At 46.7% G+C, this 15919-nt stretch overlaps 1 protein-coding gene across 4 annotated transcripts in view; it reads left to right on the forward strand.

Moving 5' to 3' along the window:
- Positions 1–303: 303 nt before the first annotated feature.
- BCL11B (BCL11 transcription factor B) overlaps positions 304–15919 on the forward strand; it is a 96953-nt gene continuing 81337 nt past the window's right edge. For 2 of the 4 annotated variants that reach the window (XM_031049332.2, XM_013129162.3), the window contains exons 1-2: positions 304–1179; positions 14704–15072. In XM_031049332.2, the coding sequence (XP_030905192.1) occupies positions 1122–1179; positions 14704–15072 (427 nt within the window). In that variant the 5' untranslated portion in view covers positions 304–1121. The remainder of the gene's footprint in view (positions 1180–14703; positions 15073–15919) is intronic. The other 2 variants (XM_031049333.2, XM_005149537.4) reach the window with 1 other exon arrangement.

Below are 15919 nucleotides of genomic sequence, written 5' to 3' on the forward strand. Positions count from 1 at the left end.
CACCGCGAAAGCGAAGCTGCACAAAGCCCGGAGCGGCTCCGAGCCCTGCATGGGCTCGACTTGGTGTGTGTGCGGTGTGTGGTGTGTGTGCGGGTGTGTGTGTGTGTGCGCGGGTGTGCGCGGTGTGTGCGAGTGGCGTTTCGTGTTCTCTCGCAGGGTACAGTGTTAAAAAGCCACCGCTAGTCGCCCCCAGTGCTCCTACTCTCTGGGTCTTTTTGTCTCTAGTGCAGATTAAACGTCACGTCCGCACTTGAACTTGAATTTTATCCCATTGTACAGAGGCAGCCCCAGCCATAGAGAGACAGAGCGCTCCCAGAGAACCAGGACTCCGCCATCTTCACATTGCAATATATAATAGTAATAGCCAGCACCAGCCCAGCTGCACTGGGGGCTTCCTTCCTTCCAGTCCCAGTGCCAGGCGAGGGGGGAAGAGTGCAAAGTGGTGCAGGAGCACTGGCAAGCCAAAAGCACCCGGGCAGAGCAGTGCCACTTGAACTGGGAAAGAGGAGACACAGTTTTGGCTACCCCTTTTCAAAAAAATTCTCTCTATATATCTACCCAGCAAGGGTCAATTTCTGAAAAACATTTTTTTTGGCAATTTTTTTTTTTTGTGTGTGGGCAATCCCAATTCTAGTACTTTTTTTTTCTTCCTGCTTTTCAGATTTTTGCTTTTTTTTTTTTTTTAATAATTTCTTCCCTTTTTACCCTCCTGGTGGAAAAGCGCACTTGCCAATTTGCCAAGCACTCTGGAAAGAGGGAAAAAGAAAAGTGTCACTGGCGGTGCATATCCTTCTAAGTTCAAGAAGAGATCTGGAAGTCCAAGTGGCAGAAGCAGTGGAGAAAAGACAGTGTGTGAAAGAGAGAGAGAAAAAAAAAGAGCGAAAAAGAGCTTTTCTTGATGATGATGATAATTTTTAATTGAGAGGGGATCCCATCCAGTGCACCACAGCAGCGACAAAAAGGAGGCGTTTTTTTTTCTTTTTCTTTTATTTTTTTTAAGAAGAACTCGATAAAGAAGAAGAAGAATAAAGAGGAAAAAAAACAGAGGAGGATCGCCCCCCCACTACATCCCCCCAAACCAGTGCAGCTCTCCAGGCGATGCCAGTGTAAATGCCAGGGCAATGTCCCGTCGCAAGCAGGGAAACCCGCAGCACTTGTCACAAAGAGAGATTATCACACGTAAGTTTGAACTTGGAACCAGACCGAGCCGAAATCGAGGAGCAAAATTAGGGAAGGGGAGGAAGCTGGGGGGGGGGGGGGATATGAGGAAAGACTCCAGGAGAAACCAAAGCTGGTAAATGACTTCAGAGAGAGGGAGAGGAGAAGGGAATTAAAGAGGGGAGGGGGGTGTGCGGCTAGGGGGGATGGGCTGGGGGTGGAGGGGGGGAGAAGCCCGAAGTTTGCTGTGCGTTTTTGCAGCGGTGCGGAGGTGAGGCGGGCAGGCAGGCGGCGTGGAGCGTGGAAGGCGCTGCTGGCGGGGCGAGCGTGGCGCGGGGCTCCCCCGAGGAGCGGGCATGGGGGGCGGCGGGGAGACGCGCGCTGTTCCGGGCTGGGCCGGGCCACCCCGCAGGGCTCTGCTGCTCGCCCCCGGCCCTGCTCCTCTTTCCCTGCTCCTAGGGTAGCGCGGAGCAGTGGGAAAAGTTGCTTCTGCGTGACAAGCGGGCCGGGGAGAGGGAGGCGGATCAAGGTGGGCAGCGAGGGTTGGAAGCAGCGGAACGGCCGGGGGGGTGCTTAACGGAAAGCACATGGAGAAGGTGGCCGGCCGGGGCAGCGCGGGCCGGCAACGGCGGGCGCCGAGCTCCCTTCGCGGGGCCGCGGGGCAGGTAGCTGGGCAGGCTGCGCCCCGCCCGCCCCAGGTGCATCGCCGGAGGGGGAGATAGCTCTCCTCCAAAGAGGGGAAGAAGCAGGATCAGCTCGGCTGGGGTTAGAGGCAGGACAAGGGCTGCAGAGCGGCCGGGGGCGGGAGGCAGTGTCTGTTGGTGGCGGGGGCCTCAGGGAGAGCCGAGGCGGGGGACGGGGCTGGGGGGCCCGAAATGCGGGCCGGGCAGCGGCACCGGCTCCTATGCCGGACCAGGAGCGGAGGCTGCACTTTCCCGAAGCTCCCATTGTGAAATGAAAACGCACACATACCCGCCCCCCCACTCCCACCCCCCTCCACCCCCCGAAAAAAATATAGGGAAGGGAAAGATAGAGCGGGGGGAGGGAAGGAGGCTCCCCCCTCCCCCCTTTCCAACTCCAGCATCCCCCCTCCTCCCCGTTCCCACCCCTAAAGCTCCAGGAGAGGGACGAGCGCCTGCAGGCACAGTCGGGGGCAGGTCCCTGCTCCGGGCACCCCGCTCCGCTGGTCCGCCGCTCCTGCAGAGCTTGTGCCGCGGGGGAAGAGGAGAGGGTCTCCTCCCGGGGCGCGGGGCCCCCAGGGCTCCCCGATGCTCCGTCGCCACCGACGGACGGGGAGGGGGTGGGAGGTCAGGAGGTCCCCATTTCCCTCCTGTAGCATCGGACCTGTTTCGGGGGAGGGCGGGTAAAAAATGCCCGGGGCTCCGTTTCAAGGACTGGGGGGGCGGAGGCCGGGATGGGGCCCCGCACCCCGCCGGGAAGGCCGGCCGGATGCACACCCCCCACCCCACCAACCGAGTCCGCAAGTTGCTGCGGGGGGCGGCGGCGCGCACGGAGCCAGCCCGGGGCTGAGCCTGAGCAGCAGCGGATCCGAATATTTATGTTGAGATTTTAAAGAATTTAAATAAATAAATAAAATATTCCCCCGGCTTCTCTCCCCTCCCCTGAAAGCCAAGAATAGGAGCCATCTGCCAGGAGCATTTGGTGCTTGCGAGCTCCTCTCTTTCTTTGTTACCGGTGATAAATTTCTGTTTGTAAGATTTCCTTGGGAATCGAGATATATATGTGTATATAATTTTTCCACCTCCTGTGAGATTTTTTCCTTTCCGGAACGGAGGGTTGTGGGGGGACGGTTTGGGTCCCGAAATCGCAATTTCTTTCGCTCTGTCTTTCCTTTTTCTTTTCTTTTATTTTTTCTTTTTTTTTTTTTTTTTTTTTGTGTGTGCCTTTTATTTTTTAACCCATTTTTCCTCCTCCCCCCCCCAGCCCATCAGCTGGTGGAACACAAATGAAGATGCATCTGGTATTCAGCTCTTTCTGGGTGTGTGTGTGTGTGTGTTTTTAATTCATTGTTATTTTGGAGCCAGATTTGCATCACCATAAAAGATGGCTTTCCCCCCTCCTCAATTCCCTCCCCTTCATTAACTGCATTTTTGTTTTTAACCATCCGGTTTGGAAAAAGTGTTTCCCTTTTTGTTGGTGGCTTCTTAATTTCCCCCACTTTTAAATTTTTTAAAATTATTTTTTAAGAAAAAGCATCCACAACCCTCTAAATCCCCCTGTGCAATTTCTGCTACTTTTTTTCTGTCTCACTTGTGAGGAGATGTGGGGTATTGAAAGGGGGTGCCTGGAAAATCTGGTTTGTTGCACACGTCTGAATTTGTTTAAAGGGTGAAACACTTATTTTCTCCCTGCTTTTGCTGCTGGTGAGGGTGGGGGTGGAGAAGAGAGCCAGGTAGGTTTGTTCTTCCAATTTGATCTCCTTTTCTGATCGCTTTACTTGAAAGTAAATAATGAGGCAGGAGAGCATTAAAAGGTACCAAGGAGCTGCGTGTACAATGGGTTTAGCGGGGAGGCTGGGGAGGAATGGAGAGCAGAGCGGTACGCAGCTTTCCTCCCTCCCCTCTTGCATTTATCTCTCCATCCTGAGGAAGCTGGCGGAGCAATCAGGCTGCATACTGAACAGTGGCAGAAAAAAATGAAGGTATCCAGGGGCGGTGGGGGCCGGGACGGGGGCACCGGGACGAGCAGCCTTGCAGCGCACAGGCACTGAGCCTGGGCTGCGAGGGTTGCAATCTCCGCACTCCTCGGGAAGGTGTCTGTCATTCCTGGGGAAAAGCAGCCAGGGACGCTGTCCTCCCTAAAGGGGAGTTCGGAAAGAGGAGGGCAACGGAATGGGAAACATTGCAACAAAATAAAGCTAACTCAAGCCAAGCCCCCAAAGCTGGGATGAATTGGTACTGTTTTAAAAAATCTTGCGTTTATGTCATGCTTATCTTGGGCTTCCCCCCCCCGCCCCCCTTCTCCGTTTTTGGCATCTGTGAGGAGAGTTACATTTCAGGATGGATTGGAGGTCTGTGCCAGGCAAGGGAAGAGATTGGGAGAGAGATGGGAAGAGAGGGAGAAGGGTTTTCTGACATTGCTCAGCTGGAGTTTATTGGGTTTCATGCTCTTGGTGTTTAGAGAAATGTTTAGATCCTGAGCGTAAGAGAAACAAACAAACACAGAAAGCAGGGAGGCTGCAGTGTAGCTGTGCTCCAGAGTTGAAGCGTCTCATTAGCACAGTGGTCTTTAAGACTACCAAGTGAAGTGGCCTGTTCGTCCTCACCAGGCTTACTCAGGTAGCCTTGCAGTGGGTGCATGTGTAGGACCAAACGTGGGGAAACACATGGAGATGAAAGAGAGCTCTGGACCTTTCTTCAGTGGTGTTGGGCAGAACAAACTTTGTAGCAGAGCTCACTTAGATGGCTGGACAAAGCAAAAGGGGTGATGATGTAGAGAAGAGGAGGCTGAGCTGTTGAGCTGCTCCGTGCAAAGAAACGTTATTTTGGTTTGATTCAAATTGCTGATTTTCCAGCTTAAGTTCTTTTTTTAACTTGAGAAATCTGTTTTCGAACTAGCCCTGCATTTTGCATTTGAAGGAAATTTGAAAGGCGAGAGCATGTGAAAAGCTCACTGGTAGCAGTTTTGCAGAGGGTGGCAAAGCAAGAACATTTTTGTAGAGCAGCAGCAAAGATAGGGAGGGAAAGGCACAGTAAAATCATACAATTCCAGGTAAAGCACCAGGTTTCCCAAGGAGGCTCTTCAGTACCTGGTCAACAGGTTCCTTAGGAAGAGTAATAGTTTCCTTTATTGCTTTGTATTTGTATGTAGTCATTAAAAACAATAATAAAAACCTTATGATTTTTTGCATGTCAAAGTTTTGCAAATTGCTTCGAGGAACTTCTCTTAAAATGCACTTAGATTTAGTGCAACTAATGCGCTTTTCCTGCAGGAAACCCCCACACCGATGTAATCAACTGTAATGCAAAGAAAATATAAGTGATGACTGGAGAATTGGTGAGGAAGTTATTATTATTTTGGAGATGGCTGACTTTTTCATAATATCCGCATAGTTGTGCACAGAGCAGCTTAGTAGCTTTTAGAAGACATTACATGTGTTGGCTTTAAATAGGACAGGAAGGAAAAAAAGGGTTCTGTGCTGTTGACTTCTATGTTACCTTTCATTTGACTATATTTGTATCGGGTTTACAGGATAGAAAAATAAAAACTGGCACATTTTCATAGTTCCTGGTCTTTTAAATTATTTTGTAAAAACCGGTGCAGGGTAACTGGACTGTGGATCTGGGTTGTTCTGTCCTTTTTGGTTGATGTGCTCAGTGGCTTAAATAGATGTACATCGGGTGAGAAATAATTTGCATTTTTTTGCTGGTCGGCAGATGCAGAGCATATTTTGTCAGCCTTATTTAAATACCGAGAAATAAAAGTCTTTAGGATTTTGCAACCTGGCTGCCTTTAGTAGGAATGGTTGGAGCCCTTGTCTTGCACAAAATTAATTTCTCTGCAGAACAAAGAGTTGTGTAGTGGCGTATTTGGTAATAATTACGACTTAGAGGAGCGTGTGCTCATACAAATTATTGATACCGGTTACCGAATTCAATTGACACCTCTTCGGTGGCTCTTCTAGGGCTGAGCTTGCTGCTACCAGATCCTTTCGCTTAAAGAACGCCTCGCACGAGATGTTCGCTTCTCTCCCACATTTCCTACCTGGATAGCTTTGCTCTCGGTGTTGTTTGTTGATGGAAAAATACTTTCCAAAATAAACTTTGCTGGCTTTTTCAGTTGCCTCGCAGAGTCTGCCTGGTGCACCGACTGCCAGTGGCGGGTGCTGGCGACTAGGGGGAGCTCCCGGCCCGCCGACGGTCGCCGGCGCCGGGATGCTCTGCCCGGGAACCGGCCGCCGCGGCTCGGGCCGCCGGCGCTGCTGCAGAACGCTTCCCTCTAAAGTTGTAGTATTGATTTTCATGCGAAGATCTATAGAACGCTCGCTGAGAGGGGCTGCCAGCCAGACAAATCTATTTTTAGCTAAAACGCAGCTGATTAATTGACTCGGGCGGACAGGAGTTTTTTAATTAAAATTAGTTTTTAACAGCGTCTTTTATTGTCAACACACGGGCTCTAAATTCTCCATTTGTTGTCAGATAGTGATCGGGGTAATGATACCTATACATGAGCGAGTCTGTGCGTGTGTGTGTGTGTGTGAAAACCCATGGAGATCCGTTTGTTTGCTCCAGTGGGTGTAGAAACACAGAGCGAGGAACCTGGAGTTCTAGGAGATGTGTACAGGAATAAAGCAGACATACATGGACATAATTTGGCATTGTCAGAAAGCCACATGTACCCCCACAGAGGGGATGTAACATTAGATGGTTTACCGTACTTTGAGCCTCAGGTCTTTATAGCAAAAAATCTGTAGCTCCTGCAAATGAAAATAAGCATTATTTATTTATTTCTTTTTCCTAGAGAATTAAACACAAAATTGCATCTGTCATATAGAAGTTGCTGCTGAGCAGCTCCCGGGCTGCTCCTTGGTGTTTGTGCTGTTCTCTGCTGCAGTTGGCTTGTGCAACGTGGACGGACTTTAGCGGGACTTTTTCTTGCCTAACCATACAATTCCGTGGCATACATATGGGGAGCTTTGATCAGTGGAAGTTTATTTTACCCAACCTGACAAATTCAAGTTATAGCATTATTAACATAGCACAAGCATCTTCTTATTTTTAGGGTGCAATATGTGGATGGAGGTTATCTTTTGACAGGAAAGCAAATTTTATTGTAACTTGAAAGAGAAGCAAATTAGGTCAGACAAAAGATCAGGGCTGTCATCAGCTCTACAAAAACCCCTTCACTCTTAGGTAGAGAGGGCCAGCAATTTATCTGATGATTTCTCTACTTCGTTTAATGTTTCAATTGAGCTAGTTGGAAGCATATAGACTGCAACCAGCTTGTTTGGCAGACGGGTAAGCTGAAAAGCACAATTCTCCGGGCTGCTGCTGATGCTAGTGTTCCCCAGCCACGGGGAAAACCTTCCCTTCTCCCCTCCCGAAACCTCAGACGTTGCCGACTGTGGCTTTCCTTCCATTCCATGACTGTTAACTTTTACCAAGAGAAGCAACGATCCCCCTGTCCTCCCCGTTGCTTCTGCCTGTCCAGCTCACACTCTGCCTCCCACTCATCCCATTCCCCCAGGTCGAGGCCCAGTGGAAAAGCCTCCTTGCAGAGACCTGCTACCCCAAAATGGCTTGCCACCTCCTTGCTGGAGTATTTCCTTCTTTCTGTTGCAGCTTGGTTTCCCTAGGGTTGTGTTGCAGTTGTCAGTTGAATCTGATCTCCCCTCGGCAGCCTCCAGAGAAAGCACACAGAGAAATAAATGGGGGCTGGGGGTTCCTGCCTGCTTTAAAGTTAGCTATGCTGTAAAAGCACTTGATGAAGCATCAGCATTGGCTGTAGACAGATTTATATATATGTATCTTTTTAATGGGGGAGGGAAAAGGCATCAATAATTGTGTGCATTGATAAGTGCATGATTCATTCAGCTTCGCTTACTACGGCACCTTCCTCTTTCGTGTTTATTTACTTTCTTAAAATGTATCTGGGCAGTCTGCACACCGTTCCTCGGCACCCACCGTTACAGCCTCAGAGGCAGTTGTGTGTTCAGCTCCTGAACATCAGTTAAATTTGCTCACTCTCTGCCCGTCCTCCCTCCCGAAAAGCTGGTGCGTGCACCGTACTGGAGACCCTTGCTGGAGCTTTAAGTAGCAGCTTCTTTTTTTTTTCCTTCTTTTTTTTTTTTTGAAAGGATATATAAAAAATTCCTAAAGCAGGCTATTTGAAAACAAATTAAGGCAGAGGGATGCACTTCATGTGTTGCAGGCACGTGCCAGTAGAAGGGGGTTAGAAGAATATCATCATTTTACTGGCAAAAGTGACACCAGATCGGGGATTTGATTAATGGTGTAGCATTCACAGGGACTTAGTTCTGTGTTTTTGACATATGCAAGTCTTTTGTGTTGTTGCCTCAGTGCAAGAAATTGTGTTTTTTTTTTTTTTTTCCTGGAGCAGCTGATAATTTGTGTGTGTGCTGAATATGCCCAAGGTACTTTCCAAAGACTAGGCACTAGACAGCATAGTATTAAAAAGGAATCCAAAGTTAAGGGAGAGGAAAAAAACACACTGGTTTACTTAACTTTTTTATGACCCCTTTTACTAAGCCACTGGAAGGAGCCATAAATTCACTGAATGTTATAATGAATATGCTTCAATGAAAGTAAAAAAAAGGCTTAAGAAAATTGTATATAAGCAACAGTGTGCCGTACACAATTGAGAAATACAGCCTCTTTAGAGCAGGATATTTGAGAAAGGAGCAGAGCTGTTGTGTATTTAGTACATGTTCTAAACTAATTACTTAATTTTGATCATGCCTTTTAAATGCCTTTTGATCATGCCTCGGGTAGAGAATCTGTGCTTCCAATATCATTTTCTACGCCAGTAAAAAGCCTGTACCCAAATATTGCTCCTTCTCCTTTTGTGGCACCAAGCGCTCCTTTCTCTCCTTGGTTGTCGTTTAGTTTTAAATAAAACAAATGTATTCACTGGGGAACAAAGAATGCTTTTATATCACATCATCACATCCCATTTTTATCTGCAGAGATTTACAGCTTCTGCAGTCTATAGAGGAGCCTATGCATTTTACACTCTCAAAAGCAGTAAATATTTTTTATGAACGTACAGTTTACTTAAGGGGAGACACGCCACTCCCTTCTTTAACACTGTACATAGTTTCAGATGAAATAGCATCTGATAAGTGCTGGAGAGTCACACTGATCCATGGATATTCTTAGCTTTTGTTCTGTTTGGGTCCAGCATGGTCATTGTGTCATTTTCCTTCTTCTCCATAAACCCTGATGTGTTGGCTGGCTCTTTGTGGAGGTGCTTGGGCTTGCTCCGTCTCAGGTGTGTACGGAAGGTTAAACTGCTTTCTGAGAGATTTAGGCTACTTCTGCAAAAGGTGTCTGATTAAAGGCATTGCAGCAGAGCCCTCTAACTCAAAGCTGTGCAGGGTGCAAACACATTGGAGTGAAACAGGCTATTTCACCCACCCTCCCTGCACTGCTGGGTCCCCATCCCCTCCATCCTGGTCCCCTTGCTGTTGGTACCTAGCAGGGGCTGTGCTGTGTGCTGGGCTCCATCTCTCCTGCTGTGGGCCACCACCACCCGCTATGCTGAGCCACTGTCCGGTGTGCGGGGCTGGTGTGTGTGCTGCGGTGGCGGATGTGACCGGACGGCTTTGGCTCGGCAGCTGCAGAGAGGCCACGCGCGGTGCGGCGGAGTTTTACTGCTGCTCTTGCTGCCTTTGTGCACTTCACACATGCCTGAGACTCACTCGGAAAGTGAGGCAGAGCTGCAGCTCATAACCCCGGTTTCTGGGGCTTCCCCATCACATTGCTTCTTTTGGCCAACTCAGCCTCAGACTTCTGTTTAGAAAAAAACATACCACAAACGATTGTTTTTCAGTCCTCTGAAAAATTAAAAATTGATGGCAGGTAAGCAGTGCTTAGAACTGCTGAGGGTGGTGCTGAGGCAATATGTAGGCATAAGCTCAACTCTGCACCTTGCAGCTGCAGGGTCCTGCAGGAGGCTCTGGAAACAGGTTATTGATAAACTTTGATGGCGAGGAGCTGCATTGCCCGCTTTGAGCAATGCTAGTCTTTATGCAGTGAGGATCCTGACACTGATTGCAGCGATAACCCAGCTGAAGAGTGTGTGATGCGAGCTTTTTCCGTTAAGCATGTTGATGTTAAAGTAAATGTGACATGTGGATGTTGATTGAAGGGACATCATTTTCAGGCCTGCTTTGCCCCAACAACACCCTGAAGAGCAAGTCACTTCTTTGTGCTGACTCCCCAACTAAGCTGAGCTCTTTCTGGATGTGCCTTCAAGACAGCAGTGACTGCATGTGGAGAAGGGTGCACTTGGCACACAGCGGCACACTTGCAGGCAGCTTCCCATGCCTGGACAGCCATGTCCCCATAGTGGACTCTGGGCTGCCCCAGCTTGTCTCAGAGATGGGTGGCTCCTGGGGTAGCCCACACTTCACCCCTCAGGTGGGCACCAGGGCAGGCAGTGGCTGTGGTGGGGTGCTGGGGCAGATAGGGTACGCAGCAGCACCTCTACAGTGAAGGCACTGGCAGTGCTTGCTTTAACCACCCTGTTATCAATTTGTGCAGAAATCGGCCGCAGAGAGGAGGTTTCACACGCAGCGCTTTGCCCTAGCACCAAGCCATTCCATCTACCCCCTTTTCCTGACTCCTTTTGATAGTGTGGGATGGGATAAATAAGGAAGAGAATAGATTGGCAACTTTTTGATCCCTTCTTACTTTGGTTCTGCAGTGCAATAAAAAATCAAGGAAATAAATTAGTGCTGCTTGGATCCAGCCTCACCCAAACCCTGTGAGCAGGCATCCATGGTCCTATCCTCTGAGGACTTGTAAATGATTTTTAGTAACACAGTCTTTTTCACTATTAGTGGGTAGGAATTTGAGACATCTGACAGACAGAAAGTAGTTAACATGTGCATTTGCTTTAATACTGGGCATGAGATTATTGTTTGCATGGGGCACATATGTTCTAATGATGTCACCATGCTGAAGTAGGAGCACTGGTGGTTTTGTGACAGTGCCTTTATGGAATTAAGGAGTTTGTCCACTATATTCTGGCATGGTAGGCAGCCAGAGAGCCTGGAGATGCTGCTTAGAGTCCAGGCAATACGTGTAATGTTTTTACTTTTAGAAGCAAATGATTCAGATCATCCAGTTGCATCAATTTGATGAAACCATCAGGTAACAACAGTGTCACTCATGTCCCCATAGATCGCCCATCCCTGACTCGCTGTTCTGCCTGGGCAGGCAATTCCAAGGCAGTCCTGCTTGAAGGAATCTCTGGGTGCAGGGAAAATGCCGGGCACACCTTAACACACCTGGAGGAACCAGAGCACGAGTCCTGGCTGGAAATAGCTCATTTGCATTTTTTTCCTTTTCCCACGTAAGGGAGATGAGATGTTTTCCATCCTTCTTTTTTGTGTGGTTTGATTTCTCCTTCTTAAAAATAATACAAATTAATTTTAAATAAATACTCATGAGGAAACATCCTCCTCCCCCCAAACCCAGCTACCAACAAACAGCAATAAAACCACAGAGTTAAATTCAAATAATGTGAAGCGACTCATTTGAAACCCACAGACACAAGTGAAGTCAGAACTTTAGATTGAGACTGGCCTAAATTGCCCCATTGGTATTAAAGGACTCCTCAAACAGCCTAAGATCTTGGCTATTGTATTAACCAGGCATGACCCGATGTGTTATGGGCTGGACTTGCAGGCTTTTTTCTCTTTTCCTTTGTGCGTTTTAAATCTCTCCTGTAATGTTACTTGAATGTAGGTTTTTAATGACTTGTCAATAGGAAGGATTTAGGTTTTATTTTTTATTCTGAGTAAAAAAAATGCAAATTGACATGGATAAAATGCATTTGAAGATCTATTCAGTATTTTGTTTTTCATTCTTTTATGCCTGTTTTCCATGTCCTGAATAAGGGGCTATAATACAGCTTCTGCATTCTTAGGTGTATGGCTGGTCTCATGCTTGATGATTTATTAAGCTCAAATCAGAAATAGAGTTGATAGCAAAAAGTCTTTTGATATTTTGAAACCCAATTACTACTGATCACGCAGGCCCAGCATACCAAGAAAACAAAAATCTGATTTTTGGTAATGTGACGACTGACAAAATATGAAGGAATACCAGATGTTATTTAAAAAAAGTGCCATTTCAGAGTCCTTGGAAAGAGAGTGAGCAAGTGTAAGCAAATAGGCATATGTGGATTTAACTAATATTTAGATGAAGTGTAGAACTGAAAAGAAAGAATTTGTAACACTTTACCTGGTCAAACCTCCTTCATGTTTCCACAGGTGCCTGATCAGGACCCTTACCAAGTGCAGCACTTTTGCTACATTCTTGGAAGAGCACAATTTAAATTGCAGGCAGAAAAATGTAATAAACCTCACATAAACAGATAATAAAGTTGAAATCTGTGCTTTTCCTTTTTTTTTTTTTTTTTTGGTACATAGAGATATATATGTATATATATATACATATATATATGCTCCAAAATTCAGCCTTTGTAATTTAAGAGATGCACTTCAATCTAAAGGCTCTACGGGAATGTTAGGTGAAACTGGTAATAAGCATTTTCCCCCTCTGGCACCCTATTTCCTTACAATCCTTGGTTTAGTTCCTGTTTTCATGTTGTCTTTTCCAGTTCTTTGTCCCATCTCCTGCATGTGTATCTGCATGCCTGTGCGTGCCTCTCTTTATGTTTTTTTTTTAATATTTTGACACACTGCTCCCCCTTAATAGGAATTCTTCCCACAAATAGCACGCACATTTCTAAAGGACCCTTTTCATAGTCCTTTTCTTTTGGCTCTAAAATGATGTATATGTAATTGGTAATTAAAGGTGCAAGCTCTCTTCAATATAAACAATATTGCTCAATGTTAGATCATTAAAGGGAACCACAGCACTAAATAATTACCTTTTGCATCGTGACACACTGTTCGCAGGCATCCACTCCCTTCCCTGCAGTCCCTGTTCAGCGCAGGGTTCTGGTTACATTTTCACTAAGGCAGAGGCATCTTTTCATGACATAAATTGGTGAATTAATTGCGTAGAATTGTCTTCAAACTCCTTTTAAACTTAGATTAAGGAAAAAGGTAATTAATGGTTTTCAGAATGAGTATTGTGCTGTGTATTTGGTAAGCTTGGTGTGAGTTAGGAAAACAAAGCCTTCCCGTGTCCATCATCTGCTCTAGCAGGATGGCCTGTGCTTGGGCGCTTCTCTGGGGTCCCCGTTCTTTTCTGCTGTCACTGGTGCTGCTGCGCTCTGCTTTGCTGTTGGTGAGCTGATACAACTTGCAATACAGCTGGTAGATATACTGGTCAATTATTTATTCTGGAAGGCGAAAATGGGGCAATTCTTTTTCTAAACAGCCTTTTTCAAGGCTCAGCCTTTTTTGTTGCCAGGTAATACATTTCACCTTCTACCTCTTGTCCCTTTCCTATGTTTTTTGTTGTTGTTTTGTTTTTGGGAGTTTGTTTTGTTTGTTTTTTTTTTCCAATATGCTCAAGAGTAGGACAAAACTCCTTTTGTTTTCAGCCACAAGCAGAATCCAGACCCGGATTATAACATCTCTTTATCTCGGTCTTACTTCTTTGAGATATTTATGTGACTTATTTTCCCGAGGAAATCCATAAGCAAACCGCTCAGGCTAATAGAGAACATTTTTCCTTCTATTCCTTTAATCCTGATTCGATTAGAGGTCTCAGTCACTGATTTACATACTGTTAGTTCCTGTTTTGTTCAGCCCAAATCCTATAGTCCTTGCAGAGGCAAAACAGCCTTAGGCAAAAGTCAGTGGAAATTTTGCCTGAGCAAAGACCAAGGTTTGTATGATTTGGCAGTTACACAGCAGAACAAGAAAAAACAAACCAAAAAACACATTTTGCCCCAGAAACAAATTCTGATCCATAATTATTTTATTATGTAACAATTATCTTCTAAATACCCATTAAAAACACACTGTGCTTTATTAATTGTGAAATGAGAAGTTGCTTATTTCTTAGAAACTGATGTAGGTCACTCAGAAATGCTTTTCCAGTCTTTGGGGGTAAATGGTATGAAATCCATCAGGTCCATGGGCCAGACTTAAACAAAAAACTTTTATTAATCTATATAGCAACTGTGGGGTTATTGGACATCAGGAAAATTGAGTGGAAGATTTCAGGCTCAGCCAATGTTCCAGTATCTTAAAAAAGTGCCTCATTCTCTTTCCCACTATAGACACTTCTGAAACCCCTTAAATTCTCATGAGACCGTATTCTGTTTACCTTATTCTTGCAAATAGTTTGCTGTAATTCTTGCTAATTGGTGGTCATTTAACCATGCAGGTGTCTCTGTAATGGGACATAGTGATACTAATTTTGCATGCCACAGGGAGCCTGATCCTGCTCATGAGCTTTCCTCCTCTCTGAAATAAGAGGAAAGGTTTGGATGTATAAGCTTTGCTGAATGGGGCATTGGCCAGATGGCTGGGAGACATGGTGGGAAAGAGAAGGTGGGATAAAAAGAGAGGAACTATTTCAGAAAGTGACTCGGGGCTCGAACATTTGCAAAATGGCTCTTTGCTGATATCCTTGCAGTGCTGGCAGCAGTGGGAAGGAGCTGTCAGGAAAGCTATGCCAGGTCAGCTTTTCCATTTTGTTTCAGGCAGGCTTGGTTACAAAATATATTGAAATCATTCTGGGAAAGCAGAAAAGCTGAAAAATAAGAGAAAGATCTAATCAAGCTTGGCTTTTTCGGGCAGGGGGAAGGAGGCTGAGCCTCTTGTGATGCATCCTTCAGTCTGTGAACATTCAAAGCAATCTCTTTCTCTTCTCCCCTCACCCCTCTCCTCTCTTTCTCCTTGTCCACGTAAAGCAGAGGCTGACCATGTGGAACCGGCACTCGCCGACGAGGATGAGAGCCTGGCAATAGCAGAGCCGGGTGGCATCAGCATCGCTGCAGGCGGGACAGACCCCGACTTGTTAACCTGTGGACAGTGTCAGATGAACTTCCCGCTGGGAGACATCTTGGTTTTTATAGAGCACAAGAGAAAACAGTGCAATGGCACTGGTGGTGCCTGCTATGAAAAGAGCATGGATAAGAGCAGCCCTCCCCCCTCCTCACGTGCCGAGCTCAGGAAAGTATCAGAGCCAGTGGAAATCGGGATCCAAGTCACACCCGATGAAGAAGACCGTCTTCTCACGCCTACAAAAGGAATTTGCCCCAAGCAGGAGAACATTGCAGGTACAGCATGTTTTACACTCAATCAACTGCCTAGGTAATCTCTTAACGAGAGCCCTCTAGAAAGTGCTGTGAAACAGAGGCTTCAGTAACAGGTCTTTGTAAGAGCCATTTTTCTGTAGGATCCCCATGGCTGCACAGGACTCAGGAGGGCTGTTCACCATATTTAATTACAGCTATTTGCCAGCTCCCAGAGAGAGGGTCCTCTCAATCCCCTGGGAGAACCAAGGGGCAGTCTGTACATGTAGGAAAAAGCAGAAAGCTGGGGTCAGAAAACGTTTCAGGAGCGTCCTTAAGCAAGTAACAGTGGTGGAGGGATAGGGGGCTTTGGTGAGATGCTCACTTCAGTCCAGATCGGATTCTCTTTGTTACATGCAGTCCCACTGGGAAGGATCAAATCCTGGCCCTACTGAAGTCAGTGGAAAAATCCTCTTCCTACTGACCGCAGTGGGAAGAAGATTTGGTTGCAAAGGCTAAAGCAGGGGTTCATTAAGTCCTTGCTTGCTCCTTTCACTGAGGTAGGCATCAGCTTCCTGGTCTGCATTACTTCCTGTGTCTGCTGTCCTGGGTCTCTTCAGACAGCTGAAGTTGGACCTCCCTGGGTCAGAGGTGGGCAGGGGTGTGATGGACCCGCCTGGGTGAGCTGACGCATGATGGTTCAGCAGAGCACCCAGTGTGGGGCTTCCTCTTATGCAGGGAGTTTCTCCCCTTTGCAGTGCTATGTTCCTCTACAGGGGTGAAAGGAAGGCTCTGCTCCCTGCTACTGAGTGGGAGTTCTGTATTACACAGGAGGATCTCACCTCAGACAGGCCTTTTTTGTTCAAATTGACTGTATCCCATACAGAAGACC

The sequence above is a fragment of the Melopsittacus undulatus genome, chromosome 4, assembly GCF_012275295.1.
Source record: "Melopsittacus undulatus isolate bMelUnd1 chromosome 4, bMelUnd1.mat.Z, whole genome shotgun sequence".
In the NCBI taxonomy this organism is placed as follows: Eukaryota; Metazoa; Chordata; class Aves; order Psittaciformes; family Psittaculidae; genus Melopsittacus; species Melopsittacus undulatus.